At 49.2% G+C, this 15,708-nt stretch overlaps 1 protein-coding gene across 4 annotated transcripts in view; it reads right to left on the bottom strand.

Annotated features, from left to right (window-relative positions):
* TCF7 (transcription factor 7) overlaps positions 1-11,846 on the bottom strand; it is a 68,970-nt gene extending 57,124 nt beyond the window's left edge. Inside the window, exons 1-3 of one of the 4 annotated variants that reach the window (XM_040573998.1) lie at positions 11,213-11,846; positions 11,035-11,101; positions 10,668-10,774 (exon numbers count right to left, since the gene is read on the bottom strand). In XM_040573998.1, coding sequence (XP_040429932.1) covers positions 10,668-10,774; positions 11,035-11,101; positions 11,213-11,407 — 369 coding nt within the window. In that variant the 5' untranslated portion in view covers positions 11,408-11,846. The remainder of the gene's footprint in view (positions 1-10,667; positions 10,775-11,034; positions 11,102-11,212) is intronic. The other 3 variants (XM_040573995.1, XM_040573997.1, XM_040573996.1) reach the window with 3 other exon arrangements.
* Positions 11,847-15,708: the final 3,862 nt, after the last annotated feature.

Genomic DNA, 15,708 nt, shown 5'->3' with positions numbered 1-15,708 from the left:
GCAACTGGCACTAATAATAACAGGTAATTTGCTGTCCTCTTGAGTGAAGAAATGGATTTTTCTCTACAACAATCCTTCTGTTCGAGCGCTGCTAAGAATCTCAGAGCTCCAGCCTAGCCGTGTGCATTTATCGTCTTTAACTGAATTCTGCTGCTAGCAGGAAAAGCCCAGAGTCCATCAAAATAGTTGAAAACCTACGCTATCAGATATAACCCTAGTTTCGGCCCTCAGATTAGTTATGGAAAATACAAAAGGGCTTAGGCATGATGTAAACTTCAAGGTCAAAGTGTTCAGAACTTTTTGGGGCTCTTTCCAAATATCTGTTGCCTCTATGCCAACACGTGAGCCAAAATTTCTTAGCACTTAGTTGGAAAGATATCCTTAAAGTACTACTGATTGTATTTAGACATGAATGCATTTATTCTATGATGTTTGAAAGAATTAAAGTCATTGTCTCGTTGAGGTGTTCCCGTATCCCCATATCCAGCTGTTTTAGGGAGCTAAGCTGGCAAGAGCAAGCATATTTCTGTGATGCTGATTTACAGCATGCGATGCTTCAAAGTTACCAACAGCCTGCAAGAATTCAACAGATGGATGTAAAAACTTGAGAAAAGGCTTCCACTGGAGAAGGACTGCAGAGCTGGACAGGGGACAAGAGCTGCCCTTTAAGTTAAAACAACTTGGAGAGTGACTGCAACTCTCACAGTGAATCAGTTTGAGTTGTATTTCTTGAAGAGTTTGTGTACTGCCCCATTAGAACCACAGCTACATCTGATTTGAATGAAACTTCAGACTTAATGATTTTCCTGCCAGCTATTTATGAAGCAATGCAATTTTCCTGAACACCCTATTATTTCATTCAATATTGCCAAAGATTTTACTCCAATTCCAAAAGCAAACTTATTTTGAAGAAATAAACTGTTTCCAGTTGGCTTTAGAGGGGCCACACACTTAAAACCTTGGACAGGCTTAAGCCACAACCTTCAGACATCCAAGCGTTTGAAGATGCATGGATCCAGCATCCCCATATCTGCTTATAAAAGAAAAATGCAAACAGAGATCAGCGCTGAAGATTCAAACAGTTTTCAGAAAGCTATCCCTGTAGTAATGATTTCAAACAAATAAGCTAAAAACAAAACACGGCAGCAATAAAATAAAATATGATGAGCTCTTCAAAAAGATCTTGACTGATATCAATTGGCATGACTCTGTTGTCTGTCCCAGAGCTACGGCAGTTTATACCAGCCAGCGCTTTGCTGCAAACACACCAAAGGCAGGAGGCTATATCCTTTCATATTTCAAAACAAAAGCCAAATTCTGATTGCTGGGACAAGGAAGAAATTTCTGTTGTGGATACATTGCTGTATAATTACTGCAGATCTCATTTACTTTCTTTTGAATACTAAAGCAGATACAAAGGCCGGGTAGATGTGGCAGCACCTCATGCTATCATCTAATGCTCCAGGTTTACATTTTGACAGTTAGCCTTCCAAATGCTAGGGATGTGTGGGTTTATTGAAGGAAAAAGAAAATATTTCCATTGATAGCAGATAGGGAAATACAACTGATACTGTCAACCGCTGGCAAACTGACAGCAAGGAAAGAGTTTCGTGCAGAAGAGAAAATCATTTACCAATTTTCTCAATAAAATAAAGTTTAGAAGTACATGGATAAGATCAGAAAGGAACACCACCGGCCAAAAGACTATTCATGGGACCAGAACGTGGAAAATTCCACAAAGCACAAATGTTGCTAAGAATATTCAAAAGTCAAAGCTTTCTGTGGGTGTGCATGCATAGAGATGTCAACACAACTATTTCATGATCACCGAAATTGCTACTAGCCTGCATCCTCTCTGAATGGCTATTTTTAGGAGCCAGCCTTTCATGTGGTATAATGATGTGGATTTTACAAGAGCATTTATAATGTGTTTCATATGGCGCACAGTCCTGGAGAAATTGCTTTGTATCAGAGAAAGTTAAACAGAAAGGTTTTTTTCTTTTTTTTTTTTTTTCCCTCTTATTTTATATTATTACTTCAGTTTTGGATTTAAGGTTAATATGCATATTTTTAATTCTCCTGTGCGACAGCATTGGCTGTCCAACACTGCACATCAGTGACAGACTGCACGATGCGCTCCCACGAGCGTCACCTGGACTTCTGAATCCCTGCATCACCTCAGATGGTCGGATTTCAAAGATCGCAGTGCCACACTGTGTAAGTTATAGCAGGAAGTCAGAGTTCAAAGGCCAAACTTCAACCTGGGTTATGCTGGTGTCAGGGGTTGTACAGTCTCCCACGCTGGAATCAGCCTTTCTTCTTTAAGGGCAAAGTCATACAAAGCGAAATTTTTAGAAGACGACGGCTCCTCCTCACTGCCTACCCCAGCTCCTGCGACATGACAGCGTGTGCCAGCAATTCCAGGGAAGCAACACATAATGAGAACCAAATCGTCAGCCCGCCTGTGCTAAGAACAACAAATTTTCATGTGGTAGACCTTAAGCGGGTTTATTTCCGAAACATAAAGGCAATCTCCTGGGTGCCATCTTTTCAGTGTTCAAATACAAGTTCCGCATTTATGATCCTTTCTCAGCATATTTCTGGGAAGACTACCTCCTAAGCAAGTGTTTATAATTTTACCCCCTTCGTGCTGAGTCAAGCACACTTTATGATCCTGGGCTTTCGCGTTTTCTCTTTGTGTAAGTCACATCAGAGGAGAACCTCTATTTACGCTCGTGGATGCTGCTCTTCAGAGCAAACCACAGCAGAAAACAAGTTCAACATATAGCACAGAAGTGGAATCACTCTAAAAAAGTCTTTTTTGGTCAGTCCATGATTGCAGCATAGCTCTTGAAGACAGATGTGTACTTTGTATATTATGGCTCCCAATTCTCCATGGAACAAAGGAGACACTGTTGAGACTTTTTTTTTTTTTTTGCCTATCATTCAATCAAATGTAAAGTTGTTATAACCGGAGGCGAAAAGTGCTCTAGATTCTAGCATCCAGCTTTACTTTGGTTTCGAAAACTTCCCACAGCATTGTTGACTTTATTGTTTTGTTTAACAAAATACTAATTTGGGGACCCCGTGAAAAACAATGAGCCAGATTCTTTTTGCTGCAGCCGAGCTGTGTTTAGCGCCGAGGCAGTGGAGGTTTGGAGCCACTGCAGTGGCCTCCTGCCCAGAGCCTCCGGCCAGCGGGATGCTCCGGGTCGGCACCGCTCCTTCTGCCGGGCTTTGCCAACCCTCCTCATCGTCAGCCCTGACCAAACGGCCCACTTTCTCCATGAAACCACTTCACAGAGACAGCCGTGGCAGCACAGCCCTTCATAACTTTGGGGAGGGTCATAATTTATAAACACCCAGGGGCAAAAATTGGAGAAAAGGGCCAGACGACAGAGCGGTGAAACGCTGCTGCGCAGGGAGGCCCTCGCGAAGGGGAGAGCTGCTTGCCCAAGATCATTTGGAGGTGACCAAGAAAAAGATCCTGCTGTAATCAAGACTCGGAGGCACATGGTGTTGCAATCACTTCCTTTAAGAAATCAAGTAGGTGGGTTTGTGAGCCAGCAGCATGTGCTGAAGCGGCAACCCTAGGGACAGGACGAGGCCCTCGGCTCACATGAGCAGAGGCTTCGGTGGGGACGTTGCCAGCTCCTGGCATGGCCAGGCTGGGCCGAGGGGACATTCATCATCCTTGCCAAGAGACTCTCACCCTGCTCGGGAGCAGGCCGGAGCCTTGCACTCGTGGGCAGGCCGCTGGACCAGGCAGCAATGGGTGCGAGGTCGTCACTGAATCAGCCGGATGAAAGCTGGGAAGTAGGAAGCGCACGGCTCCGTATCCTGTTACCAGCCCTCTGAGTCACCTAGGCCTCCTACCCAACCTTCGCTTCAGCCTCCAGACACAGAGATTAGTGAGCAAGTATCATGTTGTGCGTATTTTTAAAGGCACGTTTGGAAGAATAGCACATGAAAGGGCCTGTGCGGGGGTATTCACACCTCCCAGCTTGGCAGCAACGGAGGATTTTGTCAGGCTGAGGAGCTCTCCCTGGCTCTGCAGAGCCCAGGAAACGACGTGGACCTGCTCTCCCATTTCTGAGCCCTCCACCCACTGTTGGTAAACGATGAGGTAAGAGCACATATGCATCAGACCGGGAGAGATGCTGATGCTAGCTATCTCCTGGCACCAGCAGCAGGGGGCTGAAGTGGCAAAGGCATGGGGAAACAAGGAAAAGCAGCGGCAGCGCCTGAGAGGAGAGGCAGTGGGCAGCCCCTGGGATTGTGCAAAGCATTGTAGGGCTGGGATGAGAGAGGAGCCGCAGCTCCCACAGTGGCCATGCCCTCTCCTAAAGGTCTGCGCTGGGGACTGAGGCAGTCCCTCTTCAGACTGACAGGAGAAGACAATCCCTGAGGGCCTCATGAGGAATCCATGAGACACATGTGGTACAGGGGATTTCGGTAGCTGAACGGCAGCCTGTGCCAGCCTACCATTCCCCCACACCTGCCTGGTCCAGCACAGCCTCCCCACGAGCACCCCTCTGGGACCATGCTGAGCCAGGTCCTTCCTTTACCTTCCCAATAGCGAATTAGCGAGGGGGCTCGAAGGCCAAACCACATGAAATGAACACTAAATTTGGTCTTGCTGCATCACACGGGGACAAAGGACAGACAGAGCAGTGCAGGCGTGAAGTCAATGGCAAGTCATAGACATTCCCTCAGAACTGTGGGTATTTCTCAGCTCTTGACTGTGCTCTGCCACTGACTGCCATGACATGCACACAGACATACAGACCGGAGCAGATTGCAATCTTAGGTGTGCAGCTCACACCACCCGTACCCCGAAAACCTGCTGCACTTGCAGATCACACTGCAGATAGAGAGGGATGCAATCTGCAGTGAGGATCTGGCCCTCACAAATGATCCACGAGAGCAGCCAGAGTCATCCCTGTGGACCCAGCAACATCTGGCTCAGCCATGGAAGCGCCCGCGTGCTTTCTCAGACGAGTACCTCGGAACAACAAATGCCAGCAAACCCGACCGTACGGATTTGTCAGAGTTTCCACCGAGCACAGGAATTGAATGGTGCCTGCAGACTTATTGCAGTGAGCTGACTGCAGGCTGGTGCGACACACGTCCTCCGGTGCTTCCCGAGCTCCTTGCCCCCTCCTGCTGCTCCCGTTTGCTCGGTTAAAGCCTGGGATACCAAGCTGAGGAGCTCTCGCCTTTCATCTTGGACGCATCGTGTGCCACTAACCCCCCAAATCACTTTGTTCTTCCCAGTTAAAATTTCAAAAATATTAATCATTAACATGGATGAGCTTTGGGAGTTTGGGTTTATGCTATGTTTTGCTTTTCTCTCCAAATTCTCCACCAGTTGAGCTAATAACGTCTCACAAACTGCAACAGTTGGGAGCTCAGAACAGTGCCTTTCCCATGCATAATGTCACAGCAGCTCCCCGCCACCAACCGCCCCGTGCCTAGGCAGCCAGCTCCAAGAGAGCCTGGACAGGAATGCCAAGAGAAGAGCAGATATGGTTGAACCGTCTAAATCACGTGCGCAAGGATTTACATAGAACTTGGTCTTGTTTCCCTGTGACATATTTCTTTATCCTTTTTTCATTCAAAAAAAAAAAAAAAACTTTAAAAATAAGGTTATATTAGACCACACACATGCAGTGCTGTATCATGTCACTGCTTCTTAAGCAGAACTCTCTAATTTATTTCAAAGGGAAGTTCTGTTTCAAAATTGAGGGTGTGATATGAACTCAGAAATTAACACAAGAATTTTCCTTGGGGGGAACCGAGGCTGAATCAGACATGCAATAAATGACCTCGGAAGCCCTGTGTCTTGGTACATCCCCCTATCCAGCATTATGCTTTAATATAAAAAAAAAAAAAAACACTTTTCACCACTATCCTGTTTCAAGCTAGGTGGAAGAGCTGGGAGAAGTGGATTTGTTTTGGTCAGGAGGGAACAAATCAGTCATCTGCCTGTGCCAGGACATCCATCACTGGGCACTGTGCTCCCAATGCTTTCTGCCAGGACTGTAACAGCCTGCGGGGACAGGGCACTGTCCTGGGGTGGTCCTATAGTGCAAGCCGTGCCACCAGAGAACCCACCTGGGATGCTGCTGGTGATGTTGCTGTCGCACTGCAGTGGGCACTGCTGGTGTCGCACCAAGCTAGCACTCGCCTGCAGCTGATGCCAGCACACCTGGAGAGGGACGCGGCAGCCCCCGCGCAGGGACAACCCCTGCATAGAGACTCTGGGGAGTTTTGATGCTGGTTTCAACAGGATCAGAACCTCACACGGTAAAAGTAATGCTAAAATACTGCTCTGATAGCATGAGCTAGGACAGAAAAACCTCTATGCAGATGCTGAGCTGCAGATTTCTTTTGTCCCCCACCTGCTGCGGGGACAACAGCCTCCTGCCACGGGACAGAGTAGACCTGGATGGACCCAGAAGCTGTGTCCCAGCGCCCAGCTCACACTGCTCTGGCTTCTGTCCTGTCCCCTGGGACTGATCCTCTCCTGCCAACCACTGAGGGAAACTTTCAGCCTCAGCTTTTTGACCTCGTGATGCACGTTTGGGACCTGTGGCCCCAGGCCAGCAGTAAGCACGCTTTCATCTCGCCCTGCCCAAGGGGACAGCTCAAACCCACTGCGTGAAGACCGAGCTCAAGGAGCCAGGTGGACCTCGGGAACATCTGCGTTATTTCCTGGGCCTGACGTCTCGTTTTGGGGCTTTAAACGTGCAGAGCTTGGGAGCGTACCACCACCCTTTGGCTCCTACGTGAGCTCTAGTTAGCTTAATAGCTAAGAAAATTATGTAGCGTCCTTATTTTCCAAGGAAATAGGTGCTCTTGGACCTCTGTTTCTCACACAAGAACAGGACAAAGTCCAGTGCCTCAGCTTTTTATACAAAACACTTACGTTCTGCCTTCCCACACCCCACGAGCTGCCTAAACACAGGAGGGGTGCAGCAGAGGAGGGAACGGAACAAGCCCCATTTGGTCACATTTCCCTGCTCCAGGGGCTCTCCCACCACGTCCCTAGGTACGGGACGGCGCTGCTCATCCCCGACTTCACAAACCTATTTACAAAAGGAACTTATAAGCGCTCCTTCTAAAATTTAACTACCACATGGTACAAGATATAACAATGTTCAGAAAAACCCCTCAGGTCTAAACTCAATTATACAACTGTAGCAAGAAAAATATTTTAATCTGATCAAAGTGTTAACATGTTTGACCATGTCTGACCTCTAATGTTTGTAACCACCTAAAAGGCTGATGTTCTTACTAAGGATGTACCTTAATTTGATTTAAAGTCATTTGTACTATTTAAAAAAGGATATAGTTTTATGATCTTACATTTCATTTAGAAAAGCAGTTCCTCAACGTGTTAATATTCTTTGGAAGTTTCTTGCAGATTTTTTAACCTGCAAATCCTACATATTCTGCTCTGGAAAAAGCTGGACTTTTTCAGGAGAGACGAAGCAGACTCATGCCACATGCATGCGACATCTGGGAGCCGGCTGAGGAACGGCTTGCTTGGTGCCTTGCAAAATGTCAGGATTTCAGACACGTGCACGAGCTGCACAGAGATGCTCTCGACCCATTTCACCCAGAAGTGCCCGTCCTGAAGCAACCAGCCCAGGGGCATCCCCAGCCTGCTCCCAAAACGCAGGGAGCCTGGGCTCGCTCCGCTGCTTCGTCCCCAGCTCCAGGAGCACCCGGCCACCACCTGCCATCCGTCCTCCTGCCTCTCTGCCAGCTCTGCTGCTCCTCCAGGATACTCAAATCAGTGCTGAAATCGGCACCAATCCAGCCGAAGTGCCCTAGGAAGGTGTCTGCCACCGCCAGCAGCACTGAGCTGCTGCCTGCTGCAGGCTGGCTCTCGCCACATCCTGCTGCTCGGTGGGGGCTCAGCACATCAGCTGCTGCTGCCAGGTACCCGGCCACACTCGGAGCATCTTTCGGGAGCGGCAACAGCACGTGTAAATAACCCAGGTGGGTGCGTGTTGATAAAAGACACAGTTTGGGCTGCGGGGACAGAGGGAGCCCGGCAGGACACTGGGGCGAGCACCGCCAGGGCAGGGCAGCAGGCAGCAGGCAACAACCACCCCCAGGGAAACAAAGCTGAAGTGATGCTGCCGAGCAAATAAATACGAGAAAGAGCAGAAGCAGCTCTGCGGCGACACCGGTAGCGACACACCCGCCCGGGCAGCGCACCGGGCCGGCCCCAGCACCGCTCGCAGCGCCCCGCAGCAGGATCGTGGTTTGGTGGTGCGCGGCTGGGGGGCTCAGCCCCAAACCTCGCTGCCGACTGCCCTTCGTCTTTAGGGCAGCTGTACTGTCCTTGTCAGGCAGTTACGTGCAAAGCCAGGATAGCTTACAAAAGCGCCTTTTTTAAAAAAAAAAAAATTTTGTTTTTTGAGGATTCTGAAATTAATCCTAGCTGCAAACAACTGTTTCCAGGAAGCCCCATAAAGCAAAATACCTCCACCACGCATGACTGTGATACATAATCCCATCTACTCACACAGCCCTCCCCTCCAACTCGTGCTAAAATGTTAATTAAACACACTTTTATGGCTGGTTAAGTATCTGAAATCTTTGGTCACAGATCTGACCTCCTCAATTACTGGAAGCAGCCACCAGATTACAGCTCGCATTTTATGTAATGCACATGGTAGCAATAAATCTATATGAGAGCAATACATAATTTAGCAACAATAACCTTTACACAGTCAATACAAACACAGGACAAAATTGCTCAGAAAGATATATTGGCATAACTACTACGCAAACGCCAAAAATCAAAGGAAAGACCAGCTTTTAGATACTTTAGATACTAAGATTTCTTCCCTTAATGTTTAGTAACAGATTTTTAGCTGAAAACATCGAATCAGCTTTTTAAGACATGTAACATATAAAACACTGCAGGATCTGAACAGACCTAGATAAAACTCACTAAGGCTGTGAATGATTTTTGTGGCTCTTGAGGGAACAGGAATCATTCCCTCTCTGCTACTCATTTTTCTCCTCTTCAAGTTCTGCATGGTCTATTTACAGCTATCTGTTGCTCTGACAATAACTTGTACTTATTTATTTTTAACGTTATCAAGGGGAATGGCGATTCACAAGCCACAATCTGCTTTTCAGCATAATTACTAATAAATAGGCTATTGCACTTTGATGCCCATCTAGTAAGGGTTTAAGATTAAAAGAAATATTCCACTGCAACAAATAGTTGCTCGGCTAATGTAACTTTGAACTTATCCAGATGCTATACAAGGGAGCAAATTAAACGCATTTCAGTAAGACAATTTCTACATCACCATTTACAATTTATCAGGAAGAGAGCAGCTTTATATTTTAGAGGGGCGAGGGGGATACCTGGAGGAAGCGACACGAGGTGGGAAGCAACAGACGAGACGCTTACTCTGATTACAACAACACCCTGCCTTGCAAACACACCTTTTCTTGCTGTAAACTGAAAAAGACTTCAAAATTTAGAGAGATCCTCCATACCTGCCCCCCGACCTCAGCAGTTCTGACAGTGACGGCAGGGAGATGGGCTCCCCCCTAACAGAGCAGGGCTCTGCTGGGCATGGTGGGGCTGCTGGAGGGACCTGTCCCCTCCTGCCTGCGGGAGCAGACGGCACCGATTCCCACAAAAACCATTTTATCACACCTCAAGGATTGTTTCATACCCCACGATTCATCAATTTTTCACAACGCCAGCTTAACATCCTACCCCTCCAGTGAACAAACAACTGAAAACTGAACTGCTTACAGTGAGGATGGCATTACATATTCTTTTAAACCTTATTCCTTTAAAGGTTAAAAACTAAAACTGAAATACGCTGAGTGCTGCTCAGTTCTCATTAACAGACTGCAAATGTCTGAAATGAATGCAGCGATGCCGGCTCCCCTGGAGCGACACGAGCTCAGTATCTGCTGCGATGTCACGAAATTCTTTTCTGAAGTTCTGATAGAGATGGCGATGGGTAGAGACAGCTTTTCTACAGAAGCCTTTAGTTCAATTATTCATACAGCAAAACTTATTATAAACGTCAAAATACGCAGAGTTACTAACTGATCTGACCTGAAAGGGAAAAACTTTGTAGGAAGAAGACTGGAATAGCCCTCCGGTAGCATTAAGCTCTTTCCGAAAAGCCTCTATGGCCATTTTAGAAGCGTAAGACCCACTTTCTGGGCCATCATCCACAACAGAGCCCTAACCAAAGGCAGGCCAAAACCTGGCCATTTTACAAGCAAATACGCCAAACAAAGTTAAACCGTGGGACGTGTCCCTGAACACAAACACCAGAAGTTGCTCGCCTCCAGACCCAGAGAAAGGAAGGGGCATTTTTACATCAGATCTTAGGGTTTGATTGCTGGAAGAGCAAAAGGTGCACCTAGAAGAGGAGACATGAAAAGAAGCTCCTCCAGCAGATTTGGAGAGAAGCAGCGCTGCCCGCCAAGCAGCGCTGCCCCTTCCCACTCCTTCCTTCAGCTCGGACAGGACAGCGCCCGGGCATTTACAAACTGAGATGCATTTTGTCAGGAAAAACAGCACACAGAGATGCCTGCACGGTACCCGCGGCACACTTTGGCATGAGAGGCCACCAAACTTCTGGGTAAGGAGAGGATGAACTCACCAGCGGTGACATAGATCCATTTGGCAGATAAGGGTCTGAGAGCATTAGGAAAGGGTAGCCAGAATACGCGGATCCTTTATACATCCCTGGGTCCTGGTGCTTCATACCTGATAAAATTAAAGTTCCCCGTCAAGGTTTGCCTTCCAACAGGTGACTTCTGCCTGCCGGGGGAGCCCATGGAGGTGATGGATTATCTGGGGAGCCTTTCTGCCCCACGGCCCCAAGAGAGGGGACCGCAGGGGGGCCGAGGGCAGCTCTCCAGGGGGGCATCCCCAACCCTTCCCACCCTGCCAGGGGGTCGTGGGGCCGGGGGATGTCCCAGGGGAGCCCAGGGGGGTGCGGGGATGGGGGGATCGCCGCCACTAACCATCTTCCATGTGGTCCGGGAGCTTCTCCTGATAAACCCTCTGCGGATCCTGCACACGCCTGATGGCCTGCATGGGGAGGAGAGAGAAAAGCAGAGCGGGGGGTGGCGGGGGGGGGGTGCGGGCCGGCCGGGGGCCGTGCTGGGGGGGGGGGGGGGGGGGCGGGGGGGCCCGGCTCACCTCGGGGTCTGCGGCGGCGGCCGGGCTGCCGCTGCCCTCGGACTCGTTCACCAGCGAGGACTTGAGGTCGGCCAGATCGCGCTCGGTGAAGGCGTTCTCGGGGATCTTCTCCTCCTGCTCGCCCTCGTCCTTGAAGGCCAGCATCTCGTCGGTGGCCCCCAGGTCGTCCCCGCCGCCGCTGCCCAGCTGCGGCATTTTCCTCCCTCCCGAGCCGAGCCGCGGCTGTCCCGGCGAGGGCTGATCTGCGCCGCCCGGACCGAGCCCTCTCGGCTTTTTTTATTCGTTTTCCTCTCCCTCAGTTCTTATTATTATTTTCCTCTTGAAGAAGAGCTCGCTCCCTCTTAAAAATTCTCTTTTAAAAGTTTGTTTTTTTTTTTTAAATTTCCTCCTTAACTTCTAAACTTTTCCCTTCGATTTTTTTTTTTTTGCTTCCTTTTCCAAATTCCCTTCGAATTCCTTCTAAAAAAAAAAAAAAAAAACCAAAAAAAAAATTTTTCTTTTCCTTTCTTAAATCTTTTTCCTTCCCCCCCCCCCCCCTTTTCCCTCCCTCTCCCGGCGGGGGGCTCGGCAGGCTGCGGGCAGGCGTCGCAGGGATGCCGGGCTCGGCGGGGCCCCCCCCCACCAAGGGCGGCCGCCCCCCACCCACCCCCCCCCGCGCCGAGCCCCGCAAAGTTTCCCCGGGAGCAGCGGGCGGGCAGCGGCACGGAGCGCCCGGTGCCTGTGTGCGAGCGCGGCGGCGCGGCGGCCAAGGGCTGCCGACATCAAAGCGGCCGCCGGGTGATTGGCAGCGCCGGGGAGGGGCCGGGGGCGGGCGCACGCACCCGTGCGCGCCCCCCCCGCGCGCGTGCCCGCGGGCGCATCCCCGCGGGGTGCCGGTCTTAAAGGGGCAGCGAGCGCGGCTCCAAGGGGAGACACCCCCCCCCCCCTCCCCCCCTTCCCACCCCCAACAGCTCCAACCTCGGCTGCGGGAGGGGTGCGGGGGGGGCTCGGGGCTGTGCGGGCTCCTCTGCGCGCACACGTGCGCGCGCACGGTTCTTGCTCGCCCGGCGGTGCACGAGCTTGCGCCCACGCGTCGGTGCGCGCACCTGTGCGCGCCCGCATCTGGACACACGCACGTGCGCACCTGGACACATGCATGCGCACACGCATCTGGACACACGCACGCGCACGCATCTGGACGCACGCACGTGCACACGCACATCTGGACGCACGCACGTGCACACGCACATCTGCGCGCACACCCTCGTGCCCGCATCTGCCCGCGCCACTCCGCCCGCACGCTTGTGCACGCGCCGTGCTGCGCGCCCGTCCGTGCACGCCAGCACCGCAGCTCCGCGCGCCCCCCGTTGCACGCCGAGTGTGCGCGCGGGCATCAGCCCCCGCGTGTGCACGCGCGTCCACGCGCACCCGCACGCCCGTCTGGCCCGCAGCACCGCTCCCGCACGGCCCCGCACGCTCACATTTGCCCACGCGCGGGCCGCCACGGGCCGGCTGCGCACGGCCAAACACACGCAGGCGGGAGGGCACCCACGCGCGGACGCAGCCACGGCACTTGCACGAGCGCCTGCCCGCGGCGCACACGCACACGCGTGGGTACCGGTGCACGCCCACGTGTGCGCACACACGCGCGGGGGCGCGGGGGGGATGCGCGCTGCAGTGCGCACCTGGGCGGCGGGGGGCACGGCTCGGCTCGGCTCGGCTGCCAGGGGCTTGGCCCGGCTCGGCTCGGCTCGGCTCGGTCCCTGGGTAGGGGCTTGGCCCGGCTTGGCTCGGCCCGGCTCGGCTCGGCTCAGCTCGGCTCGGTCCCCAGGCTTGGCCCGGCTTGGCCCAGCCCGGCTCGGCTTGGCCCGGCTCGGCTCGGCTCGGCCCCCTTTGCCTGGCTCCCTCCCTCGGCCCCCCTGGAAGCCCGGCCGTGCCGTCGGACGGCAGAAAATTATTAGTTCTCCCGAGCGGCCCCGAGGGTCAGGAAACACGAAATTAACATCTTCGCAGCCAATTCCGAAGCCACTAGACACTTGTGTGTCGGCGTCGGGTTTTTCTTCTAAGCAGTTCCCATGGAAAAGGAAACTCCCCATCTCTTCTGATCACATACGACAGGTCCTGTGCATGTCTCCGGTAGCTTAAAAAAACACACCGATATTTATTTTGCTTAATTAAGATTGCATAAGATAGCCCTGGGTCCTGGAGACTTTTCTACAGACTGTAATGACGCCATGTAAATTGTTTTTTATGACCCAATATACTACATATTGTCACATTCAACCCTTGAATAGGAAGCTAAAAATCTCGGTCCCTATTTTTCTTGTTAATTAGGGTATTATTACTATGGATATAATCTCATTACTTTTTGGGGAGGAGGAGAACTAGTTGGAGCCACTTTGAAAAGTCCTGAATATATTTAAATGAAGCAAAATCCGTCTTTCTGCTAATTGCCGCTTTTGCATGACATAGAATTATTGTTCTTATTTTGGGGGCACGGTTTACGCTATGCTAAAGGGGATGGGAGAGGGAAAGGATACCGCTCGCATTTTCCCTGCTCGGCTCTCCCATCCAAATTTGTGAACGGGCTACCCCATAGGAAACTCCGTCTGCAAATTTCCATTCTTTTAAACATCACAAAAATAAAATAGGCTGCAGCCACTTTGAGTAATAATCATTTGAATGAAATATTTGCTACTTTCAGATTTTTTTTTTTTTTTCTTTCAGATGATCCTCTTGTTTTGCATGTGAAAAAAATCGTCTGAGATTTACAGCCCTCCCAAACGGAGATAAAGCCTTGGCAATGAGTTGGAAACCTGTTGTAATCTGTGATCCAGGAAACAAAGAGCCTCATTAATGCAGAGACTTTGGTGAGCCTTTGATGTTAGCTAGCATAGCATTCACTCTCAGTTCCATTTGCATTTAAACATTCATAAAAACATCATCTCTGCTTCCTTTGCCTTAAGCAATTTAGGAGTAAAGTATAGCTTCTATTTAAAGAAACCCACTGTGGTGAGGCTTAGAATACAAATATCACATAATCTTCAAGCAGAGCAAATATTTTATCCTACATTTCTGGTGGGCACATTTAATAATGTTATATTTAAGACCCAAAATAAAAGATCCATCTTATTTTCATTAACCTTACACCACACATTTGAGTGAAAAGAGAAAAGAGGCCCAGCTAATGCTAAATATACTACATGCCAATTTGTGGAAGTAAGAGAATCCAGAGGATTTTACATTATTCACAAAAGCTGGTTTTTTAGAAACTGGATGCCTTCAGCAAGGTGCCTAAATCCGTGTTTAGGCACACACCACTGAAAATTTTGAACAAGGTTGGCTTGGTTTTTTATGTGTGTAGTTTTCTGAACTGCAGAATCTTCATGCTGGGGTTAGAATTGAGTCAAAAAAGAGGCTTTTTTTTTTTTTTTTTAGCAAACAAAAGTGAAAATAAAAGTAAAATACCCAAAAAAATCAGAATAAGACCAACACGTGGAGACTTTCTTCCAAGATAAGTCCCTGTTGCTCCCTCAGCATCCTGAGAGAACGGCAGCACGTGGGGAATTTGGGGAATTGCTCAGAAAACAAAGGCCTGCCCATCCTATTATTTCCAAAAGTATTATTCACAAACACAACTCTGAGAAGTGGAACAGGGCTAAAAATATTAGAGTCAGGTTGACTTGATGTTTGGAAATATTCAACTCAGGTTGTCCACGTTCAGTGTACCATTAAAAATAACAGAGCGAGTTGAAATTGATCCCGTGTCACATCGGGAGCTTTGTATGTTTTCACTCCTAGGAGCAAATATAAGGAAATCTTTATGTTCGGTGCTGTGAGTCAGTTTAGCCAGACTATGTTTTAAGCATTATAAGCAAGTTTCCTATATGATGAATGTCCAAAATTAAAAATTGAAATGGAAAACACTTAAAAACAACTTTACCTTGGATAAAATATTTCTGGAGCTGGATCAAAGTAAAGCAAAAAGCTTGGCTTACTTGTCAGATCATATCTACACTGAACTTCAAGGTTTGATTTGTATTATTTACATGGAAAAGGTCCCAAGAAACCAATTTGGCACTAAGTATCTTCATTACGTTTTTTCGCTTGTATGGGTGATTAAATCAATCTAGGGTTCCTATTTTAATTTTTTTTGAAAGGTGCAGCCATCTGTGAATTGAGGAACTTTACTGATGTCATCGTTGTGCTTCAGACTTACATTCTTTTCTTTTTTTAATAAGGAGGCATTTAAAGTAAGGGAGCACATTTGTTTTCACTATTAGAGCTCCTAACTGTCCTTCCCGTAAGTGTTTAGAATGAAAGGTGCACAATAACTTTTTAGGGCATTGTAACACCTGCAGATAACAGTAAACCAGATTAACCTATAACCGAGTCTGTCCGTCTGTCAGTCCATCTATTCCTCATCCTGCATTTATCAACACGCAGAGAGGCATTACGTGGCTTCACCATATGCATTATATTAAGCGAAGCCTCTCCTTCAAAGTCGATGTAAATGT

Source organism: Cygnus olor, chromosome 14, assembly GCF_009769625.2.
Source record: "Cygnus olor isolate bCygOlo1 chromosome 14, bCygOlo1.pri.v2, whole genome shotgun sequence".
NCBI classification, from domain to species: Eukaryota; Metazoa; Chordata; class Aves; order Anseriformes; family Anatidae; genus Cygnus; species Cygnus olor.
Note: the sequence above shows the minus strand (reverse complement) of the source record. Positions and strands in the feature narration are given on the sequence as shown.